Source organism: Acomys minous (genome assembly GCF_964271855.1).
Source record: "Acomys minous genome assembly, chromosome: 14".
NCBI classification, from domain to species: domain Eukaryota; kingdom Metazoa; phylum Chordata; class Mammalia; order Rodentia; family Muridae; genus Acomys; species Acomys minous.
In genome coordinates, this window is record NC_140496.1 from 34170932 (window position 1) to 34195146 (window position 24215).

Here is a 24215-nt window from a genome sequence, read left to right on the forward strand (position 1 = left end):
TATCACAGTGTTTTTGAGGACCTGAAAAGATTCCTACTTTCAGGAGTCTATGACTAGAATGTATTTGGTAAGATCTTCAGCGTACAGAATTCCATTGAGTTACAGAGAATATTTATTTTGGAGAAAAGAATGGGACATGCATCAACAACCTATTCAAACAGCATGATGCCCCTCTCTGTTATCTTTGGACTACAAACTCTTATGGACAGCGCCCGGTGAATTTAAACAATAAGGTAACTCACTTAGCTTTCACAGTTCCCTTCAATTACCTAAAATAACGCATCCAGGTGTTAAACTTTATGTTGTGTATTAGTGCCTTTTCTGTTGCTGTGACCAAACATAATGTCTAAGGTAACTTTTAAGTTGCCTTGTAAGGTTAATTTATAAGTTTAATTTGGCTTATGGTTCGTGGGATATGGGATCATCATGAACAGCATGCAAGAAGTGTGACACATCAGCCGTCCAAGCAGGAAGCTCAGAGCTCACACCTTCCACTTGCAGCATGAAGCAGAGAGTGGGAACTGAGAAAGCTGAGCATGCCAAGTGATGTATTTCCTCCAGCAGGGCAGCATTTCTTAAGAGTTCCCAAATGATACCACCAACTGAGAAGGATTAATTTCTCTGACTTCAAGCCTACATGCTTGCTCTCTGTTACATGAACCAATTTATGATAGAGGAAAACTCTGTAGGTAAGCAAGCCTTTAGGTGCCTCAACACCTGAGTCACAGGAACGAATGAGAAAAACATTCATGGGTAAAAATATTTGCTTAACTACTTGTTTTAATTTATTATGTAATGTCAGTGTGCATGTGAGTGTATGTGTGTGTTAGAGAGGGGGGGGAGAGAGAGACACAGACGGAGAGAGAGAGAGAGAGAGAGAGAGAGAGAGAGAGAGAGAGAGAGAGAGAGAGAGAGATATTGAGCATCTGTGTTCTGGTTTCCAAGAGGATTAATCCTTTTAATCTTCAAGTAGCAGGAGTTACAGGAAGTTATCAAAAAGCTCACATTGGTTCTGGGAATGAACTTGCTCAGCCATGTCCCTAGGTCTGAAGTATTTTAACACCTTTGATGTCAGGCAGTAGGAAAAAACTCATATATGAGAAAAACCCTATTTGTATGAATGCTTTGAGAACGACATTAGGCCGGGCATGGTGGCACACGCCTTTAATCTCAGCACTCGGGAGGCAGAGGCAGGCAGATCGCTGTGAGTTCGAGGCCAGCCTGGTCTACAAAAGCGAGTCTAGGACAGCCTAGGATACATAGAGAAACCCTGTCTTGAAAAACCAAAAAAAAAAAAAAAAAAAAAAAAAAAAAGAGAGAGAGAGAGAGAGAGAAAGACTTTAGATATCACGTGGCAAATCCATTTACAGACTTTATTAGGACATCCTTACATGCTTCCTGTGTCTTCTGTTCATCTTCTGTTTGCACTGCATTGTCACATGGTGACAAGTATTTTTCTGCTGCAGTGTATAGGATGGGATCCCATCACCTAAGTGGTCCATTGTTCATTTATATATAAGTCAGGTTGTGATCATACTTTTCCTGTTGTGGTGTGTGTGAAAATGTGGTGGGTAGTTGTCCTGGTTTTAGTTTTCATATTTTCACAATTCCCTTGAGATGTTGTTTGTTATCCAGCCTGGTTTGCATGTCAGTTATTAGTCAAGGCTACGTTTGACCTCTTGATTCTAATGGGTCAGCCTCCTTACTACAAGACCAAGAGTAGGAGAGGTACCCCCAATATGTCCTGTTTTGTCAACACATTTAACAATATTAACGTTAAAATGATTATTAGAAGAGAATATAAAACATTAAGTAGAGCCGGGCGTGGTGGTACACGCCTTTAAACCCAGCACCCGGGAGACAGAGGCAGGCAGATAGCTGTGAGTTCGAGGCCAGCCTGGTCTACAAAGCGAGTCCAGGACAGCCAAGGCTACACAGAAAGACCAAAGGAACATTAAGTACCTCATGTGTACTAAGGCAGCATTTTCGTCTATCTGATAGAGAGGTAATGAAGCAGGGTAATCAGCAATCAGCTATAGATATCATAATGCAGCTTGGTTTATGCATATGTGCTGGAATCCAGCTCAGGGTGAGGACCGGGCTGCAAGAGTGGCAATGGAGGAATCAGACAAGGGACACCTTTTACTATTGTTCTATGAGAGATGGACAGAGAGGAAGCACATCAGCCTTCTCTGACAACCTGTGTCTTTCACCTGTGTCTTTATACACAAAATAATTTCCTCATTAACTTTGATCATTTATTTCAAACATTTTATAATACAGTGAAAAAATATCTTCCTTAATTACATAAGCATATTAAACTAACCAAAACAAAGTGAGCAAACAACAACTTTTATAAGAACTAAAAATTAGCATTATGATACAATCAGTTTTCTTTTAACTAGGTGTCTTTTTTCTTTAAGATGGATGCCATAGCTCAATCATGTTCATAGCTGCCTTATTTGGAATGCCAACCTGGATGTCACTCTGTGGAAGAATGGATAAAGAAACTGTGGCACATTTACACTATGGAATACTACTCAGCTATTAAAAACAAGGAAATTCTGAAATTTGTGGGCAAATGTAAGGAACTAGAAATGATCGTACTGAGTGAGTTAACCCAGATCCATAGAGACACACATGGTATATCCTCACTTAAAATTGGACACTACCCCAAAAGGGCTGTGTTGAAAGTCTTCCCTTAGCAGGAGATTGGGATAGATGTGGAGACTTCCTATTGGGACTCTGGGCAGCAGAAGTATGGGAGAATGGGGAAATAGAAGGACCAGAGTGTCCTAGAAACCTACAAGAGGACCATCAAGGCTGGGAGATCTGGACCTAGGAGGGTCTGCTCAAACTACTCTACCAACCAAGACAATGCATACAGTAAACCTAGCACCCCTATTCAGATCTAGTCAATGAAGAGCACATTCTCCACATTTGTATGGAGATTGGGGATGAATCTGACACGAGCTCTGGTGCCCCATATTTGGCTAGTTCTCCTCGCTGGGGAGGCCTGGTGGCACTCAGAGAAAGGATAAACAGGATACCAGGGTGAGACTTGATATGCTATGACCATATGGTGAGGAAGGAGGTCCTCTTCTGTCACAGACCTAGGGGAGTAGAATAGGGTGAAAGAAGGAGGGAGTGAGGAACAGGAAGATACAAGTGAGGGGATACCAATTGAGATGGAATCTGAATAAATTAATTAAATAAAAAAATCAAACAAACAAAAAGATTGGTGCCATAAGCCTTGAGTTTACAGAAGTGCTAGACAAGATGACTCTGTTTAGTTTGGCCCTTTTTAAGTTTGGCAGAGAGTTAATAGGTCAGAAGTTATTTCCTACAACCTGTTCTATTAAGCTTTTCCTGCATCATTTAGTTAGCCTGTTATAAATACCTCATCTTTCTATGGAAGCCCAAATCTCAGTCTCTTGTTTAATTTTTTTTTTGCTTTTACTTTTTTATATTTAACATAAAACCACCATCCTTTCGTTGGAAATACTGTACAGACTTTTTACCATTATATAAACAATTTTTAATCAAAGGCAGTCTGTCCTTTGTTTTTCTTCAATATCAGAAAAGTCCTGGTCTGACAATTCTCCTCAGGAAGACAGGCAGTTCATTGAGCCAAAATGTCCTTCTCTGTGTCTTTGTCATAAAGCCTTGTTTCAGGATGACCCTTATCTTAATTACATTCCAGAAATGGTAGGAGAACATCACGTGTTAAATGTGTGAACTCTTGGGTATCTGGTTTTCATTTCTTTCCATGAGAAGGCTCATTTAAAATTTGATGATGTCATGTTTGAACTCTGGGTGTCCTTTGGCATGTGCATGTCTCCTTCAGTAATTTGAAGTTTGAGGCTGCACTTAGGATCTCACCTTGTGTCCATGGGGCTACTTCACTTCTAATATTCTTTTCCATGCCTGCTGTGACATCAGTGCTCTGGTGTTGTCCACTGCCCATCTCTTGGTCCTCACTATCCTTTTCCTGGCCTCAGGGGTTGGTCTTGAGATGTAGTCGTTGAGAATGGCGTTGCTGCTACTGTGTATGCACATTGTACCTGTGTTTGTGCCAGAAAACTTGTTTTCACTCTTCTCTGTGTAAGAAATTTTCTCCACAGAACTTCTCTTTTCACTTTTAACTGGCTAGTATCCTGCCCTTATTCCTGCACAGGCACTGTTTTCACTTGATTGTGTTGTTTCTGATCTATGAAACTGCAGTATAGATCTGATCTTCCTGTAGGTGTCCACAGGGCTTGTGTGATCTCTGTGATGGTCAGAGTGCACTTGATCACCAGTCTGAAGGTTTTGCAACAACATTAGAGACTTTTCTTGTGGTGTTACTGAACACTTTCCTTGTACTAGGGCACTAGTGACCTTTCACCCCATGTGCAAACTTCACCTCCTCGTACCCAGTTCCTGATAGTCTTTACACACTTGCTGCTTTAGTTGTCTTGGATCTTCTTCCTGAGGTTTCCATAGTTGATCTTTCTCAGATTCTTCACATCCAAGCTGCATTTCACTCTGCTCCAGTTTCAACCTCTTCCAAAGCTCTGCTGGCTCTTCAGAGAGAGCACAGGCTCCCTCTTTATCTCCCCATTTCACTTCTGGATTCTTAGGGCTAATGGCTCCATGCTGCTGTTGAGGTTGCCATGCAGAGTGAGGACTTAGGTTACGTCTGCTCAGATGCCTGCTGACACTTCTGGTCCAGCCTTCTGATAGCAAAGTGAAATTACCTGACATCTGACTCTGGGTTGGTACTCTTGTGTTGTTGTCCTCCTGGTGGCTGAAGGATCCCTTAGTCTACTGTCAGATCTCTTATCCACACTGATCCAAGGCCATAAACCACTGGAGGAAGAGCTCAGATTTCCCCTTTATCAGTAGGATTTGCTTTTGGCTTTGAGGTCAGTCAAAACATGAAGGCAGATGGGGGTTACAGAATCAATGAGTACTTTATGTATGGTGTATGGATCCATTGAGCTTTCTCCTTAAGGTTACAGTTCTTTTGTCCTACTGAAATAAAAATCCATGGGTTCAGGTACTTTTCTTTGTGGTTAGATGTATGGTTCGAGAGCACAACAAACCTCTGTAGACACTAAAACTGTGAAACCACTGTGATCTTTTGTACCAGTAGTCTGAAAGCACTTTGAAAAGTATAAAGGGTTTGTTTGAGTCAAAACTTTTTCTTTAACAATTACACTGTATCAAAGAACTAAATAACACTCATTATTTAATTGTAGAAAACCAAATTAATTAGCTGTTATTTGAGAAAAGACTTTAAAAATAGTTAGAGGAACGGCTCTTTCTCTAAACTCTGCAAGACAGAGAGAACAAAGCTGCGACTCCCGGTATTTAAATATGCTTTTCACTACTTTTTTCAGTTACCAACAATCTGTATTCAATACTAGGTCTACAGAAATTCCATACCATATGTGGTTTATCAATGCTGCACATTTATTTGGTGACTATAACTTGATAATTTAAAATCAAATAGGGGACACATGCCATGGCTCATCCTGGTGAGCTGATCACTAGAAAATAAAAAAACCTCAGTGAAATCCCTGAGCCCCACAGGACAAAAAAACAGAATCAAGTCACCCAAGATGTCCTCTGACCTCCATGAGTGTTCTGGAAAAGCAAGCAGTTGTCCCACCCACGTGATATGAATAAACGCATGGACTGCAATAAGCTTTATAAGGTGAACTGAAGAAAGCCACTTCTTATAGCATTATATGTATGCAGTTCTGAGGAGCTGTGCTTCTCCCCCATGCAATTCAGGATAAGTCCACTAGAGGGATGCAGAGGTACCACAGAGACTAGCCTGTATATCAGCTCTTTTCTGCTTTGCACTCTGGCCCAAAGGAGCATCTCAGAGCCCAGAACTATAGGAGGTCAACAAAAGCCTCTACACAGGTCCTTTAACCCGTGAGGCGTCATCTCACACTCTTCAAGCTGAGCACCCTGGGAGTGAATGCTGGATCCACCACTGACAAGTGATGGTCTATCAATATGCTTGTTTCTGAGGATTTAGTACTTGTAAAGGAGGTCATGGTGGCATCCTCCTTGTTAGCTTTCCTTTCCCCTTAGGGGAGCTGGTTAAAACTGTCTTTGCTGCTTACTGAAAAGTGCATCTGTGACATCAACATGTGATTACCACATGATCAACAGCGTGATGCAGGAGACCTTTGTCAAAGTCACATCCAAGACTGAGCACTTCTGTAGCCTTAAGTAACATTTAAATTATGTAAGTGAGAACAATCTGTACCTCCTTCACAAGGACTCATTGAGTAGATCCCTATGTGAACAGCACTTCAAGGTGATTCAGTTTAATATGTTGTCTGTTACTCCAGAGACATAATTCTGTCTATAGCTTCTGTTCTGAGATTTGCAAATACTATTGAATGGTAAACTGAATTTATTTGGGTTTTTTCAAGTGTACACATTATTTTTATTTAACTTTTTGTTGTTGAGGCAGGGTCTGACTATGTGGGCCTGGCTGGCCTGTGACTTGCTGTATAGACCTGTATCAAGACCCCATATGAGAAACTGGCTCTGACAAGAGCTCAGGTGCTGGTAATTTGATCACTGACTCTTGGCTCCACAGTACTGGGGGGACACAGGGGAAGGGTATGCAGGCTATCCTGAGGATAAGATGATGGTGTGAAGCCTGGAGCCACAAATGGACTAAGAAATGGATTGACTATGATGTTGTTCTGTCATCCTTCTATTCCTTCTTCTTCTTCTTCTTCTTCTTCTTCTTCTTCTTCTTCTTCTTTTCTTCTGCTTCTTCTCTTCCTCCTACTCCTCCTCCTTCTTCCTCTCCTCCTCCATCTCCTCCTTCTCCTCCTACTTCTGTTTTAAAAAGTTCCCATAGCATCTCCCACAATGAAACTCACTATTCCACAGTGTTCACTATTTGAGACTTGATTCTTCATATTTGGCTCAGTAAATAAAGTATCGTTTTCTTTAAAGCACTGTCTTTCTGGATTTTTGTCTGTTTGCTTATTTGAGACAGAGTCTCACATTGTAAGCTGGTCTCAAAGGTGAAGCTGCCCTTGGACTCCTGATCCACCTCCTGACTGGGGGTTTCAGAGTTCTTATCTTACCCAGACAGTGCACAGAGAGTATGGGGTGGGGGTGGGGAGCTCAGTTTAGCAGCCCCTACTTCATGAATGACAGGGAAACAGAGCATTAGTGCAGGAGGGAGAGGGTGGTGACATGAGAGCCTGTGTCTATAGCTGCCTCTCATCTGCCACCCTCATTCCTGGACTTGACCAGGGGACCTCCCTGTGTCTCACAGCCAACACTGGAGTGGGTGTCAGCTTGCTAATTCCTGCAGTTTCTTTGTAGTTCTGGGTCCTCCCTGGAGAGGAGCCTGAGGAGGGAGCTTTGAAGAAAGGATTAACATGGAGAGCTTTGCCCTCTTTCTCTGGTCCTCATTCTTGCCTCGGTCCTTCAGCTGCACTTCAGTGCACACAAACACGGTTCACACAGGTTTGCCTTTCCCTCCATTTTCCAGGCTTGAGGGCATTTATGATAAAACTATGTGTCCTATACATGACATTCCTCTCTGGGCGCCCACACACTGGTCTGTCTCACTCACTGCAGAATCATAGTTTGGAAATTGGCCGTGCCTCCATCCCAGAGAGCTTCAGATGAGGTCATATGATCAGATAAAAAGACAGGCACTGAGGTTATTTCCCTCCCGATGCTCCTGTAGCAACCATTAATCCTCACGGGCAAGCAAGTCCTCTCTTAGTTACTTTACTTCTTTCCATCCTCTTAGCAAATCTAGCAAGTGTGTACAGCCTGCAGAACTTGTTAACCTTGGGCCGGCTGTTAGCTACTCTGAAGACACACTGTAGACCAGGCTGGCCTTGAACTCAAGGATCTATCTGCCTCTACCTCCTGAGTGCAGTGCTTATAGGCATGTGGCAGCACAGCCAGGCTTAAATCCACTTTTTGATTTCTTTGTTTGTTTGTTTTGTTTTGTTTTGAGAGACATGGTTTCTCTGTGTACCAGCTCTGGCTGTCCTGGAACTCACTGTGTAGCCCAGGCTGGCCTCGAACTCACATAGATCTGCCTGCCTCTGCCTTGCAATTGCTGGGATTAACGGCTAGTGCCACCACTGCGACGCCCTTATATCCACTTTCTTTTTTTCCCCTCACTTTCTATATATGTAGTTTCATTATACAGTTCTGTTCATGTAGAGAACCTTCACTAATACAGCTGTGTTCTGTTATGTTAGCATGTGTGCAGCCGGGCTGTACGCTGAAAAAGAGATCACGCCATGCGGCAGATCCATACTAGAATTTTTTTTTTTCGAATGGGAAAGGAATACAGAGACAGTCTTTGGAGACAGACTAGAGAAGGAAATTGCTTGGGGAATGGGAGGAATTCCTTCTACAAGTCTACTTAGCGCATGTGCAGAAAGTGTCTGACCATGTGCAGGTGTACAGGTGTGTGTGGAAGAGGTGGGAGTAAAATCCTTACAGATCTACCTAGGTCATGAGCAGAAAGTACACACGCATGCACACAGGGTGCCCACGTGGTTTAATAGACCTGAATCCTGCCTGCTGGTGCTGGCATGTTTCAGAAGACATGCTTCCTGGGCGGCTTTGTATTTTCCGTTTTCCCATGGTCATCAGTGCCTCTAAGGGTGGCTCCATTGCTGTCTTTTTACCAACACTGTAGTTCTTCTTTTTTCTTTTTCTTTATTTTCTTTTTTCGAGACAGACTCCCTCTCTTCAGTCCTAGCTGTCCTGGACTCACTTTGTAGACCAGGCTAGCCTGGAGCTCCTGCCTCTGCCTCCCAGAGTGCTGAAATTGCAGGCATGCACCACCACACCCTGCATACTGACATCTTCACCCTTTTTTCATTCTGTGGAGAGTTGTTCAGTTTCCATGAGTTTCTAAGCTTTCTCTTGTGTCTGTTGGTGATGGGGTGCCCCTTTAATCCTTGGTGATCTAATAGTTTGCAAGGGTCAGGACAACTTCTTTGTATCTGTTGAGACTTGTGCTGTGTTTGAGTATAATTAATTTTGGAGAAAGTTGCGTGAGTTGCTGAGAAGGGGGTATATTCTTTTGTGTTTGGGTGGAATGGTCTGTAAATATCAGTTTGGCTGTTTTAGCTTTTAACATTGGTTACCTGGGTTAGTTCTCTGTTTTGTTTTGTTTTTTCCTAAAGGACCCGTTTCTTGGTAAGAGAGAGATACTGAAGTGTCCCACTATTAGTGCATGAAGGTCTATGGTGATTTAAGCTGCACTTTCTTTTACTATGTTGGGTGCTCTGGTATTGGCGCATAGATGTTAAGAATGTAAAAGATATCGTGGTAGACTTTTCTTTGATGAATATACAGTGTCCTTCCCTATCCCTTGATGAATTTTTGTTTGAAGTGTATTTTCTAGATATTAAACTGGCATTACCAGCTTGATTCTTAGGTCCATTTGCTCAGAGTCTCTTTTTGCCGCCCTTTGCCTTGAGGCGATGTCTGTCCTTGCTGTTGAACTGTATTTGTTGTAGGCAGTAGAAGAACGTATTCTGTTTTAGCATCCATTCTGGTAGCTGGAGTCTTTTTATTGGTAAGTTGAAGTCATGATATTGACAGATATCAATGAAAAATGATTATTAATCCGTAGTGTTTTGTTGGTGGTGGTGGTTGTGGGGTGTGTGTCTATATGCATGGCCCAAGTGTATGTCATGTATGTACACCTTCTGTTCTTTTGGTTTGGCTCATGTGAGGTTATTTATGTCCTGTGTCTTCATGGGTGTAGTTAACCTCGAGTTGGATTTTTCCTTCTTGCACCTTGTGTAAAGCAATATTTGTAGATAAATTTTGTTAAAATTTGACTTTATCTGATAATATCTTATTTTATCCATTTATGGTGATTGAAACTTTTCTTGTATAGTAATCCGGGTTGTCATCTGTAGTTTCTTAAAGCCTGCAGCACATGTGTCCAAGCTCTTCTGCTTTTAGAGTCTGCATTGAGAGACAGATGCCATTCTAATAAGTCAGCCTGTATATGTTACTTTGTTGTTGTGTTTTAATTTCTGTTGCAGCTTTTCATATTCTTTCTCATGTCTAGTGTTTTTATTATTATATGGCAAGGGGACTTTCTTTTCTTCACCAATCTATTTGTTATTTTGCATACTTCTTGTACCTTGAGAGACATCTTCTTTAAGTTAGGAAATTTTTCTTTTCATGGATTTGTTGAAAATATTTTCTTGACTTCTGAGGTGGTATTCTACTCCTTCATCTATTGTAATTAGTCATAGTTTTGGTCTTCTGATAAGATTGCAGAGTCCCTGGATGTTTTGTGCTAGGAAACCTAGGTTTTATCCTTTTTTATTTTTTAATGATGTATCCATTTTTCTCTATTGTATCATCAGTGTGAGATTCGTCTCTCCATATACAATCTGAGAGGGAATCCTGCCACTGTCCTTCCTTGTAGTCCTAAGACTTTCATTTCCAGGATTCCCCCATTTTCAGCTTTCTTTATTGTTTCTATTTCCATTTTTAGATTTTGAAGAGTTTTATGTCTTCATTCAAATGTTGTTTAGTGTATCTTGGCTTTATTCAAGGGGTTTATTGTGTTTCTCCAGGTGTTTGATTGTGTTTTCCAGGATCTCTTCAAGGGATGTGTTAATTTCCTTTAATGACATCTATGAAGGTCTTTTTCTTGTGCCTTCAGCTATGTTGGGATATTCAGGACCTGCTGTGATAGGATAGCTTGTCCTTGTTGGTGACATAATTCCTGGCTGTTATTGATTATACTCATATGCTGGTATCTAGGCATCTGAGATTGATGTGATTATTGGTGTAGGTGTTGATTTCTGGGTTTGTCTTGGAGAGGTGGGAGTATTGTTTCCAGGTTTCTGTTTCCTCCCTGGATATTCTGAGAGTGTCTTGGCTGAGTATTGGCCTTTTTATTGTCCTGCTTGGCTGCTGTGTTCATGGAGAATGCTTGCTGTTCTTAGATGCTGGGGAAAAAGGAGTTCAGGGAGAGATGGCTTTAGCGATCCACAGGAGGTGTGGATGGGATGGACTAGAGGAAGGTGCCTCTGGTGTCCAGTCTAGTGCTTGGGTCAATTGTGAAAATCAAGGTCTGTGCTGAGGAGATAAGGTTGTAGATCTGTAGACAGCCTACCTGGGCTTTGGGCAATCATGGAATGTGATCCATCAGGAATGTGTCTGCTCATATAGGGGCTTGGACACAGAGAGGAGGCAGTTGGGTATGGCCTGTGTTCTCTACAGGAGACATGGAAAGTGGGAGTAAGTTTTCCCTGCTATTCTGTACAGGGTGTGAGAATTGAGTCTGTGGTACCCAATTGTGGGATATCTTTGGAGCTAAGACCTGGTCTTCTGTCCTTCAGGGCTTGTGGTTGAGCAGGGTGTGTGTGCCCATAGTTAGTGGCTCAGGCAAAGAAATGAGGTAGGAGGAGAAGGGCAGATGGTGATGGTTTGTGGTGATCACTGGAAGCATGGACAGGGAAAGAGGAAGATGCATCTCTAAGGGCAACCCTGAAGTAACTGGGTCTCAGGTAACAGGGAGTGGGGAAGGTCTGGAGGCATCCCACCTAGTCCCATGCACAATGTCTTCATAGTGAGCCATCATGTTCTCAGGGATCAATTATTTACCACAATCAGCTCAGTCAGGGACTTGTCACAGGAACAGGGTGTTAGGCTCTGACTCCAGATCCTTTTACTAACTAGACAAAGCATATCTAACTAACCTTTGATTGGTCCTGGCCAGGGGCAGCTGCATATGGAGCTAGGTGTCACAGACAGGAGGACAGGTCATAAAGGTTTTTCTTGGCAAAATTCCAGAGGCCTCCAACAATCTAACATGATCTTTAGACATCTAGAACAACTATGGAGGCTTTGATTTTTTTTTATTTTTAATTTTTGAGACAGGGTTTGAGCTGGGTGTCACAGACAGAAGGAAAGGTCATAAATGTTTTTCTTGGCAAAATTCCAGAGGCCTCCAACAATCCAACATGATCTCCAGACATCTAGAACAACTGTGGAGGCTTTGATTTTTATTAATTAATTAATTAATTTATTTATTTATTTATTTTTGGTTTTTTGAGACAGGGTTTCTCTGTGTAGCCTTTGCTGTCCTGGACTCTCTTTGTAGACCAGGCTGGCCTCAAACTCACAGCAGTCCTCCTGTCTCTGCCTCCCGAGTGCTGGGATTAAAGGCGTGCTCCACCACGCCAAGCAAATATTTATTTATTTATTATTTATACATAGTCTCTTCACATGTGCGCCTGCCTGCCACAAGAGGGCACCAGATCTCATTATAGGTGGTTGTGAGCCACCATGTGGTTGCTGGGAATTGAACTCAGGACCTTTGGAAGAACAGACCGTGCTCTTAAGCTCTGAGCCATCTCTCCAGCTCGAGTCTTTGATTGACAAAGTTCCAAAGATCTCTGGCTGATCACTACTGTCCCTAAATATTATGTATGGTCCAAGTGTAAAACTGTTTAGAACTCTGCTATTTCTCCTAAAACTTTTTTCTCTTTATTCCTCAGCCCTTAGAAATTTCATACATGGAAAACTTTTTCCCACAGAGAATGTTGAAACGGCATCTTGCTGAAGTCTTAAGAAAATAGAGTTTTTTGCTCTGACTATGAGAACCCAAGCAGAAACTGCAGGAAAGAAAGTTAGGACCTTGACACAACAGTACCTGGCTAGGTACTGTTTCCTGTAGAAACATTTGTTAGAATATGCTGTGAGAGCCCTAGACAGGAGCTTGGATCGTCGTGTTTTCAGATATTTTACGACAGAGGACCCCTTGGCAGTTAGCCTAGGCTTGGATAGCACAGCTGTTGGTCTGAGACTGGAAGTAGGTCAAGTGTTTCTTTCAATCATATTTAGTTCAAGGTATGATGATGCTATGACCTTGTAAACACATTGGCTGTAGCCTGGGGAGATGTATGATTAAACTTTCCTGTGTGGTGTTTAAAAATAAAGATCAGGTCATGCTACCCTTTCCTTGAAAAGTGATTGATTTTTGTTGTAGGTTACAGAACTTTTTTGTATTTCCATGTTACTCTGTTGATTTTCAATCACCCTACTGAGTTTAAATGATGAGAAAAAATCATGATGTAATCTGTAACAACAAAATAATTGGACTTCATTTCAATAAAATTCTGGGGTTAGCCCAAGGAGAGGGCAAGCAAGTAACAGACACGAGAGAGTAAGATAGAGTGAGATGGGGAACAGCGAGAGAGAGGGATATAACGGGACTAGCAAGAGGAATAGGTAGATGGGTAACAGCAAGAAAGAAGATAGTTAGCAGGACACAAAGCAAGGAGAGAGAAGTCAGACAGACAGCAAACGAGACAGAGATGGAGACAGATAGAGAGCCAAAAAAAAAAAAAAAGTTCTCCTGGGCTTCAAGACCTTGAACTTCTACCGCTTATGGCTGAGTATTTCCTTTTCCTCTGTTCCTCACCATCTCAACAACTAGTTCCTCTAGCTAGTTGTTCAACCAATGGTTGGTTTTCCTTAATGAGCCCTTCAGCACCTGTTCAGTTTTCCCTGCTGCAAATCTACCTCTCTTTCCTCCTCTATGCAGTTCCTGGGGTTGGTCTTGGGAGCAGGGGCTGGGGAATGTCTCTGGATTAGCAAGGCCTCAGAGTGTGCTGAACATAAACATAGTTTGTGGTCAACCTGACCCGATACAGAGAATTCTCCCAGCACTGAAGGCACAAACACTTTTCCTAGAGTAGGAACATTATTTGTGATCAGTAGTTCTTGGTGAGCCTGACTTTGTCCAGGGAATTCTCTCAGACCAGGGTAGAGGTCTGTGTGCTAACAAGGAAGTGTAGCTGCTTGTCACAAAATGGAGTCTGACTGCTCTTGATGTGGTCCCTTCAGGTGAGCTTATTCAGCAGGAAGACTCAGGAAACATAGTTGGCCTAGGTTAACAAACAGAGGGAGGAAGCCTCACAATTGCATCTGGGGAATCAAAGTTCCTTTGTACCTTCACTTATCTTTGTCTTCTGAAGATTTACTATATTATGTTATGAGTTCCCTGAGTTTTTGTTGGTTTAAAGAATATCTGTGGAGAAACAGTTTTAGTTTTCTCTTCTTGATCTTAGAGCCTCCCTTTGCTCTTTTTGTGGCACATCTGTGTTTTCTAGTTTTTGCAATAATCAATGCTTGCTGGATTGGTAGTAAAATTGACATGGTTAACACATTTTTTGAGGTTTTAAAAAACATTCTGATATATTATTGCTGTGTGTCCTAATTAGGTTCATTTCAGAACATTTCAGTGTCTATAGTCATCAGCTGAGGGGGTGCCCTTACCAGAATTGCTGGTTGCTCTGTCAGTCAAGAATTGTATTGATTCACCAACACAATTGATGTGGCAAGGCTCTTCCAATGAGAATGGCAATGTCCCTAAGCAAGTGGGCGTGGGCTGGATAAGGGAGCTGGCTGAGCATGGGACAGAGGCGAAGCAAGAGAGAAAGCTAGGATGCCATGTTTGCCCATAGTTATTTACTTCATTTCTTTTTGCATGAGTTTGTATCCTAAGCTCCCGAAACAATGGGCTGTGATTGGACAGAACCATCCAAAAAACTCGTTTGCTACCTGAGTTTCTTTAGGTTAGAAGATTCAATCACAGCAGCAGAGTAGCAAGTTATTTAAAAAAAAAGTGGTACACAAATAGTGATGCTGCTGCCGGACAGAACCTGGTGATGGCCTCTTTTGGAGGAATATGGAAAACATCAGGACTTGAGATGGCAAAGGCATAGAAATGTGTATACAGAGTTTAATCAGCTGTTCTTGTAGGACGTGGACAATCAGGAGTGTTGAGAGCAATGCAGACAGAGGAAGTCCAGGCCAGAGGATTTCAGTAGAAAATAGACTCCATAATTCTTCAGCTAGTGGTCATTTGTGTGATATTTTGGTCCAAACTTGTTGTTAATGTTCTCCTGCCCTGAGAAAGTGAGTAAGGCAGAATTTTTAAATAATGGACTTAATTCCTAGATGGAATATTGACTCTTTGGATGATTTTTACTACTGGCTCATTAAGGACCACAATGTAAAAAAGTAACAAATCGTGTAGAAATAAACACATGTCTGTGGTTTGTAGGGAAAGAACAGCAGTAGGTAGTATCAGATGCAGTCCAATGCTGAAACCGAGCCAGGAACTTTCAAGGAGGTTGTCACCATTCCAGGGCAGGCCCTTGCTCTGGAATGGAAGCCTAAGAAGATGCCCTAAGGGTGACACTTGATCTTCTGACATCTTGAATTAAGGGAAGGGTAGGCCAAGTTATTTCTAGTCCCAGGTAGGAACTTCCTACAAAACCTGCTTTAACTGTGGTCCAAGCAAGGTATGAGCCATCCCAATATAGAAGCCAGATTGACAGGACCACCCCCCCATGCTATACTGTTCCTGGAAGGAAGAGGCTTCTTCCTCTGTGGTTTCAGTTCAGCACTATTCCTGCTCTCTATTTCCAGAGTCATAGCCCCAGTGAGGAGACTGTGAGAGTTCATTGCCTGAAGGCATAAGGATAAGAAAGCCTGGGTTGTATTTGGAGACCTCAAGATATTGAGTTAACTGAGCCATGAGAAGTCAGCCATGGAGAGATGCATGTAGGGAGTGGACATAACCAATCTGAGAGATGTATGACAAGTTTCAGAGATAGGGACATCTTTGAGACTGAAGCCGCATGTCTGTGAGACAGAGATAGACGATTTGTGCTTTGCCTTCTATCATGGTTTCTCACCTTGGTCCTATCTTCCCTCACTCAGCACACATTCCTCTCTTTGGAATGGAAAGGGCTATCCTTTGCCAGTGAAGATTAGAAAGTTGTAGCTTGTTTTCTGAATTGACAAGATGTGGCCATCAAGAGATTGTCTTGAGAGTCAGAAGAGACTTTGGACATTTGAACAGTGTCCAGGATGTTGCAGACTATTCGGATCATTGAAGTTGATTAAATGCATTTTCATCATGGGATGACCATGAGCCCAAGGTGACAAGAGTCAGATGGAATAAAAACACAAACACTCCCAGAAAGGATGATGTCTTTGTACACTTGTTTGTGATATGAGGCTTTTGGGAAGAGCTTATGGAGGTTATTGTAGTCGGACCCTCTCTAGATTCCTTATTGGGGATGTGACTTGAGTGTCTGTGGACTCAACCCACTTCCTGTCTTCCTGTCTACTGTGTTGAGGTTGAAACTGATCAGTCAGTTTCCTTTTCAAGCCATCACCATTCATTGTACACTGTATTCCAAAATGACATAAAATACAGTAGATGCAATTGCTGCTCAGTGCTAAGCTATTTTTCTAGCCGAATGTTGTTGTAATGATAGTTTGTTGTTGTTGTTGTTGTTGTTTTTGAAGACAAAGTTTCTCTATACATAGACCTGGCAAGCCTCCAGCTTAGAGGTTCACCTGACTCTCTCCAGAGTGCTGGGATTAGATGTAGGCCAACTTTGCTGGCTTTTGGTTTCTTTTCATGTATATTAGTAGCTGATGTGCCTGGAACATAGGGTCTTGTACTTGTCAAGCATATGCTGTTTGCTGACCTTCATCCACATGTTGTATATTGAAATTTGGCAGATTATATATATTCTCTTTCTCAGGATGGCATGTATTCCCGACATTAATACACCTGAGCCTTTTGAGTTGTTAGATTGCAGGTGTGTTGCATTCTTCCTACATGTTGTGTTTGTCTTGAAATTTTTTGATGAATATGAGTATTTGCCTATGAGCATGAATATGAACTGTAGGCTTTGATCTTTTTAAAGCCTGATTTATTGCTGGAGGGATGGCTCAGTGGTTAAGAGTACCACCTGCTCTTCTAAAAATGCCGTGTGTTATTTACAGCCCCACAGGGTGGCTCACAACCGTCTGTAGTGTGATGTAATGCTCTCTTCTGTCCTGCAGGTGTACATGCAGGCAGAACACTGTATTCATAATAATAAATTAATAATTTTTTAAAGAGCCTCCTTTATTTGGGGCTCATTAATGCCTCTAACACCCTTTCAACGCAGCAACTCACATTAGGAGAGAAAAGGGCTAATAGGGACTATGGAGGTCACCTTCTTACACTCAGTTCCTTGGAGGGAGGTTCCACTTTTTGTTATCAGGATTTCAGCTGATGCCTTAAACATAAAACCCAGAGTTCGGGCCGGGCGTGGTGGCACACACCTTTAATCCCAGCACTTGGGAGGCAGAGGCAGGCAGATTGCTGTGAGTTCCAGGCCATCCTGGTCTACAAAGTGAGTCCAGGACAGCCAAGGCTACACAGAGAGACTCTGTCTTGAAAAACCAAAAAAAAAAAAAAAAAACCCAGAGTTCAGCAAACGTGAGTGCAATGGCAAGAGTGGAAACCTGGAAGGGTTCCCAGGACTGTATCTCTCAGAGCATCTCAAAGCAGGAGCAACTCTGAGCAGCCAGGCAATATAAAACGATGCAAAAGGGATTGATCTTTCATATTTTGGACTATATTTAATATCCCATAGACCATACAGGATCTAGTTCAAATGGCAAAGAACATTTCCCCACATGAGGCAGTTCTGTTTCTAACAGACAAACAGCAAACACCCACACACAAGTTAGTTTCTCATCCCACACTTGGAATCAAAACCAAAACATGTTTACAGCGCACCCCATGTGTGCCGGGACTTCACAGTAGTCAGTAGGTGGCCTCAGAACTCGTGAACTTGGAATACTGGGTAGTTGTGAGCAGCCATGTACGTACTGGCCATTGAAGCTAATTATTTGCAAGATCATCAAGATCTCTGAACTACTGGGACATCTCTCCTTCCCCTGTTACTCATTTAAGACCAACCCTTGCACCTAGGTGTGGTGGAGCACACCTTTAATCCCAGCCCTCAAGGAGGCAGAGGCAGGTGGATTGCTGTGAGTTTTAGGCCATCCTGGTCTAATAAGGAAAAAGACAGTCAAGGCTACACAGAAAATACCTGTCTTCAAAAAAAAAAAAAACCAAAGGGAAAAAACAGAAAGAACAAAAATGAAATCTACATTTATATTGTTAATATTTTCTTCTTGTTGTGTTTGGGGTGGAAGCTAAGAAAACTCACTTTAGATAGAGCAACTGAAAATGAAACCTTTATTTCCTGAGCACAGGGAGGCAGCCACATTGGGATCTTAACTGCATCCTTGAACAGGGACTGTACAATATTTTTAAATGATGGAAGCAAAAAGGTGAAGGAAGAGGAGCCAGTACATTGGCCAATCGTATTTTGACTCAAAGGTTGAGAGGTGGAATTTTCCATCAATCAGGATTGGAGTGGCCTTCTGGACCTGGGAACATAAACCTGATTGGCCCTGCCAATGAGATGGAGAAGTTGTCCTTGAGTACCAGGCTTGGTCAGGATGTAGGCAGAAGCTATAGTAGGGAGGGAACACATGGGAAGGGAAGTGAGCTTTCTCTTGAAGGCTGTATTCACAATGCAGCAATTTTTATCTTAAGTGTTTGGGCCTAGAAACGTTTTTCTTGTAACTAGGGGGACTCTACAGTAGGGGGTTTCCAACAGAATGAGGGCGGCATGGAGATGCTCTAGGCCCCTCATCCTTATAGTTAGAGTCTGAAAACAAAAATGAGAGTACTGAGAATTAGTTTCTTTGGCTGGTTCCCAAAAATCTGTCCATGTGTAACATGCATTTCCTGTTAGTACGATCTTACCAATGTTACAGTTTAAGCTGGGTACTTCAGGATTCTGTAAGATGAAAACAGAACTAGAGTGAGTGTGCAATTCTTTGTAGGAACTTCAGTAAAGTCCTCTGGGGTCTTTCTGTTTTGTTCCTTGATTTTTGTAGAGGAGTCAAGGTCTTAATAACTACCTCTGTGTGTCCCTGAACTCATGGCATAGACCAGTCTGTCATCCAACTCAATGAGATGCACCTGCCTCTGCCTCCTGAGCACTCTTATTAGAGGGATGAGCCAGTACAACCAGCTAATCCTTTTTTTTTTTGTCTTCAGTAATATTTCATGCAGTTTCCCTGATGTGGGCTCAGTATGGTTGATGATTCTCATGTCTGTCTCTGTCTCTGTCTCTCTCTTTCTCTCTCTCTTTCCTTAGGTGTTAATTGCCTTTCTCTTAAAAGGCTATATCCTAGGCAAAGAGTTCAGGAAGGATAGAGGAGAACTGTATTCACTTTCCTAGGTGACCTAAGTCACCTAATGTGACTTGGTGATTACTTTCGAACTTCTGTGTCACAAAATAAGTGTAAGAAGCCCAGAATGATATGAATTACGTCAGTGAATAACATATTTATAGTATGGTCACTATCGTGCTTCCTGTTGTACACATGTATGGGATATTTTAGGGTGCAGTGAACTTGAGTGATGTGCATGTGAACTTCACTCGGGAAGAGTGGGCTTTGCTGGATCCTTCCCAGAAGAATCTCTACAAAGATGTGATGCTGGAGACCTATTGGAATCTGAACACTATAGGTAAGACTATGACACAAAATTTATTTCAAATTGTAAAATACAAGGCAACTGTTTCTTTAGTATTGGTGCTGTTTTGTAATTTGAATTGAAACTGAGGAGGGATGAGGTGATTAAATCAGGCATGGTTCTAAGATTCACTGAAGATAGTATCATAAGTTTGGCCTAATTTCCAAAGAGATATCATATATTTTCTGTTACCTTGTTTTAGGATACAATTGGGAAGCCCACACTATTGAAGAACATTGTCTAATATCTAGAAGATATGAAAGGTAATTCTCATGTGCAAGCTGATATCAATATGCCTCCCAAGAAAATTTGACATGTCCTGCATATTTTAAAGGAAAGTACTGCTTTATATGTATTGGGGATGAATACATTCTCACAAAACAATGTCCCTCAATGTCTTATTTTGTTTGGTTTCTGTTTGGTTTTTGGTTTTTTTGAGACAGGGTTCCTCTGTGTAGCCTTGGCTGTCCTGGACTCACTTTGTAGACAAGGCTGGCCTTGAATTCACAGCGATCCCCCTGCCTCTGCCTCCTGAGTGCTGGGATTAAAGGCATGTGCCACCATGCCCGGCTATATTGTTTTCCTTTTTGAGACAGGATTTCTCTGTGTAACCTTGACTATCCTAGACTCACTTTGTAGACCAAGCTAGCCTGGAACTCACAGCACTCTGCCTGCCTCTGCCTCCCGAGGCCTGGGATTAAAGGTGTGTGCCACCACAGCTGGCTCCCTTAGTGTCATAGCGTGTTATACGTGTAGCATGTATCTCAATGTGCACAGAAGGTACACCTATGGGATAAGCGATAAGTATATGTTCAAAACTTTCTAATAAGCACATAGTCCATAGTAAAGCAGTTTAGTGAGGGGACAGTTTGTGAGAGTCAAGAAGGTTGTTGTGGAGAAACCTTAATCCTTACACCACATGTCTATGAGGAACAAGCATCAAAGTGTGTGACTGCAATGTGGAGCCCTTTCACTTGTTATTCTTCTTTTAATAGCTATATCTTATGTCACAATGGATACAGGCCATGTGAGCACAGCGATATTGAAAGAAGCGCTGTACCTCTGTGGCCCAGAACAAAGAGAAGATATGTTGTAGTCCCCACTTTTGAGCAGATTTTCTGAATGTGATGCAAGTTTTCAGTTCACTGGTTTTCCAACTTCATTGGAACCATCCAGAGACTCACGATGCAGCAAATCCCTATGAGTACTAGGAATGTGGAGATTCTTTTTGTTCTGGTTCACCTTGTAAATGTATGACTCACACCTTAGGGAATTTTATGAATGGAATCAGTGTGGTAAAGCTCTGAGTTCTTCGTCTTTTCTTTAAGTATATGAAAACCTATAGAAAAAAGATGCTACAAATATAAACCATGTAATAAATGCTCTAATCATTATAGTTATCTTAAAGACTCAAAACAACCTTCAAAGAAGGGGAGCACCAGAAATGTAAACAAAGTGATAAGATCTGATTCCTCTTTATCATTAGACCAAAGTGTAAACTTAACTCATACAGATAAAATGATTCGTCTGTGTAATGAATGTGCTAAATTTTCACATGTGTCAATTATCTTTGCAGGAAAGAGAGAAATCAAACAGGGGAAAAACCCTTTGAATATCCTGTATGTGATAAAGCCTTTGCATATCACAGTCATCCACAAAGACATGAAAGAGTTCATATGCCAGAGAAATCCTTTGAATGTAACCAATGTGGTAAAGCCTTTGCCCAGCATAGTAATCTCCAAACACATAAAAGAACACACAGTGGAGAGAAACCCTATGAATGTAAGCAGTGTGGTAAAGCTTTTGCACAGTACAGTCATCTTCAAAACCATGAAAGAACACATACTGGAGAGAAACCCTATGAATGTAAGCAGTGTGGTAAAACCTTTGCACAGCAAAGTGGTCTTCAAAGTCATGAAAGAACACATACTGGAGAGAAACCCTATGAATGTAAGCAGTGTGGTAAAGCTTTTGCACAGTACAGTCATCTTCAAAACCATGAAAGAACACATACTGGAGAGAAACCCTATGAATGTAAGCAGTGTGGTAAAACCTTTGCACAGCAAAGTGGTCTTCAAAGTCATGAAAGAACACATACTGGAGAGAAACCCTATGAATGTAAGCAATGTGGTAAAGCCTTTACACACTACAGTAGTCTTCAAATGCATAAAAGAACACACAGTGGAGAGAAACCCTATGAATGTAAACAATGTGGTAAAGCCTTAACAGTGTACAGTTATCTTCAAACTCATGAAAGAACACATACTGGAGAGAAACTCTATGAATGTAAGCAATGTGGTAAAGCCTTTGTAGATCACAGTAGTCTTAAAAAACATAAAAGAACACACAGTGGAGAGAAACCCTATGAATGTAAGCAATGTGGTAAAGCTTTTGCACAGTACAGTCATCTTCAAAACCATGAAAGAACACATACTGGAGAGAAACCCTATGAATGTAAGCAGTGTGTTAAAGCCTTTGCACAGCAAAGTGGTCTTCAAAGTCATGAAAGAACACATACTGGAGAGAAACCCTATGAATGTAAGCAATGTGGTAAAGCCTTTACACACTACAGTAGTCTTCAAATACATAAAAGAACACACAGTGGAGAGAAACCCTATGAATGTAAGCAATGTGGTAAAGCCTTTGCAGTGTACAGTTATCTTCAAACTCATGAAAGAACACATACTGGAGAGAAACTCTATGAATGTAAGCAATATGGTAAAACCTTTGTAGATCATAGTAGTCTTAAAAAACATAAAAGAACACACAGTGGAGAGAAACCCTATGAATGTAAGCAGTGTGTTAAAGCCTTTGCAGAGCATAGTGGTCTTCAAAGTCATGAAAGAACACATATTGGAGAGAAACCCTATGAATAAAATCAATATGGTAAAGCCTTTATATGTCACAGTCATCTCCAAATGCATAAAAGAACACACAGTGGAGAGAAACCCTATGAATGTAAGCAATGTGGTAAAGCCTTTGCACAGCACAGTCATCTTCAAATTCATAAAAGAACACATACCGGAGAGAAATCCTATGAACGTAAGCAATGTGGTAAAGCATTTGCACAGCACCATTATCTTCAAATGCATAAGATAATACACACTGGAGAGAAACCCTATGCATGTAACCAATGTGGTTAAAGCCTTTTTATGTCACAGTAGTCTTCAAAGGCATGAGAGAACACATACTGGAGAGGAATCCAGTGAATGTATCCAGTATGGTACGAACTTTGCACATCATAATTCAGAAAACTCTGAATATGGTCATTGCATTTAAAAAGCATATTAAGATACTTGATTGTGTAGGTGTGTCTTTCATTGTATATAGGTCTTATAATTCATAAACAAATATCCTGTGTCTCAAAATAAAAACATTTGTTATATATTTGAAGTTGTGCATGGTACGGATTGTGTTTGAACTATTATAAACAATAATGTGTTAAAAAAAAGAGCATGCTGACCTTGTATATTTAGTACTATGAATGGATTGGTTGGGATTTGTTGTTATATTGCTCACTTGTTTACACTCTCAGGGCTCTATTCCTCTGGCGGAATTACCTTCTTAAAGTGACCCTTTATTTGTTATTATTATTTTTTTTTTTTGGTTTTTCGAGACAGGGTTCTCTGTGTAGCCTTGACTGTCCTGGACTCACTTTGTAGTCCAGGCTGGCCTCGAACTCACAGTGATCCACTTGCCTCTGCCTCTCGAGTGCTGGGAATAAAGGCGTGTGCCCTCTCGCCCGGCTGACCCTTTATTTTTTAAATAAGCATGTTGAGCAGGGCGTGGTGGCACTCACCTTTAATCCCAGCACTCGGGAGGCAGAGGCAGGCGGATCGCTGTGAGTTCGAGGCCAGGCTGGTCTACAAAGCGAGTCCAGGACAGCCAAGGCTAACACAGAGAGACCCTGTCTCTGAAAATAAAAAATAAATAAATAAATAAGCATGTTGGTGGTACATTTTCTCTGTTGCTTCTAGCCAAGAGCTTTCAGTCTGGCAGTTAACAAGATCACGTGGTATTAGTTTTGTTGCCATCCTTCTGTAAATAGTGAGGTCTTCATTAGCTCTGCACTGCTTTTTTCTGTCTTAATGCTGGCATTAAGATCATAGCCTCTTTTCTCCAGTAGTGCAGGCTTTGAAAACTACTTTAAGTTATTCATGCATTTCATATTTTTGCATAATCTATACTTATAGTTACATCTTTGCATCCTTTTTTCTAAATTCATTTTGATTAAATCTTGCAATAAGCCCCCGGATTGCTTTGAAATTACCTTTAATGTACATTTGTATGTTTAATGTAGTTTCACATTCAAGTTCTCTGTAATGAAAAAAAAATAGTCTCCAAATACATAAAATAACTCATACCAGAGAGAAACCCAATGAAAGTATCCAATGTGGTAGAAAGTTTGCATATCATTGTCATTTTCAAAGGCATAAAAGAATACATACTGGATAGAAAATGCCTTTCAATGTGGTAAACCCTTTGCATGTCACAGTAGTCTCTCAATACATAAAAGAACACACACTGGAGAGAAACCCTATGAATGTAACCAATGTAGTGAAGCCTTTGCATGTCATATTCATCTTCAAAATTACCAAGGAATTCATACAGGAGAGAAACATGATGAGTGCAATGAATATGATGAAGGTTTTGTACATTCCATCATGAAAGAATTCATAAGAACAACCTAATGAAAGTATTTACATGGTGATGCCGCTGTACATTTCTATAGTGCTCATCATCATGAAGGAAGTTGTAC

At 41.3% G+C, this 24215-nt stretch overlaps 1 protein-coding gene across 1 annotated transcript in view; it reads left to right on the forward strand.

The window, feature by feature from the left end:
- LOC311583833 (uncharacterized protein) overlaps positions 1 to 22667 on the forward strand; it is a 122581-nt gene extending 99914 nt beyond the window's left edge. Inside the window, exons 2-4 of the mRNA XM_084757750.1 lie at positions 19324 to 19450; positions 19659 to 19719; positions 21033 to 22667. Of these exons, the coding sequence (XP_084613876.1) occupies positions 19324 to 19450; positions 19659 to 19719; positions 21033 to 22332 (1488 nt within the window). The 3' untranslated portion in view covers positions 22333 to 22667. The remainder of the gene's footprint in view (positions 1 to 19323; positions 19451 to 19658; positions 19720 to 21032) is intronic.
- The last annotated feature ends 1548 nt before the right edge of the window (positions 22668 to 24215 follow it).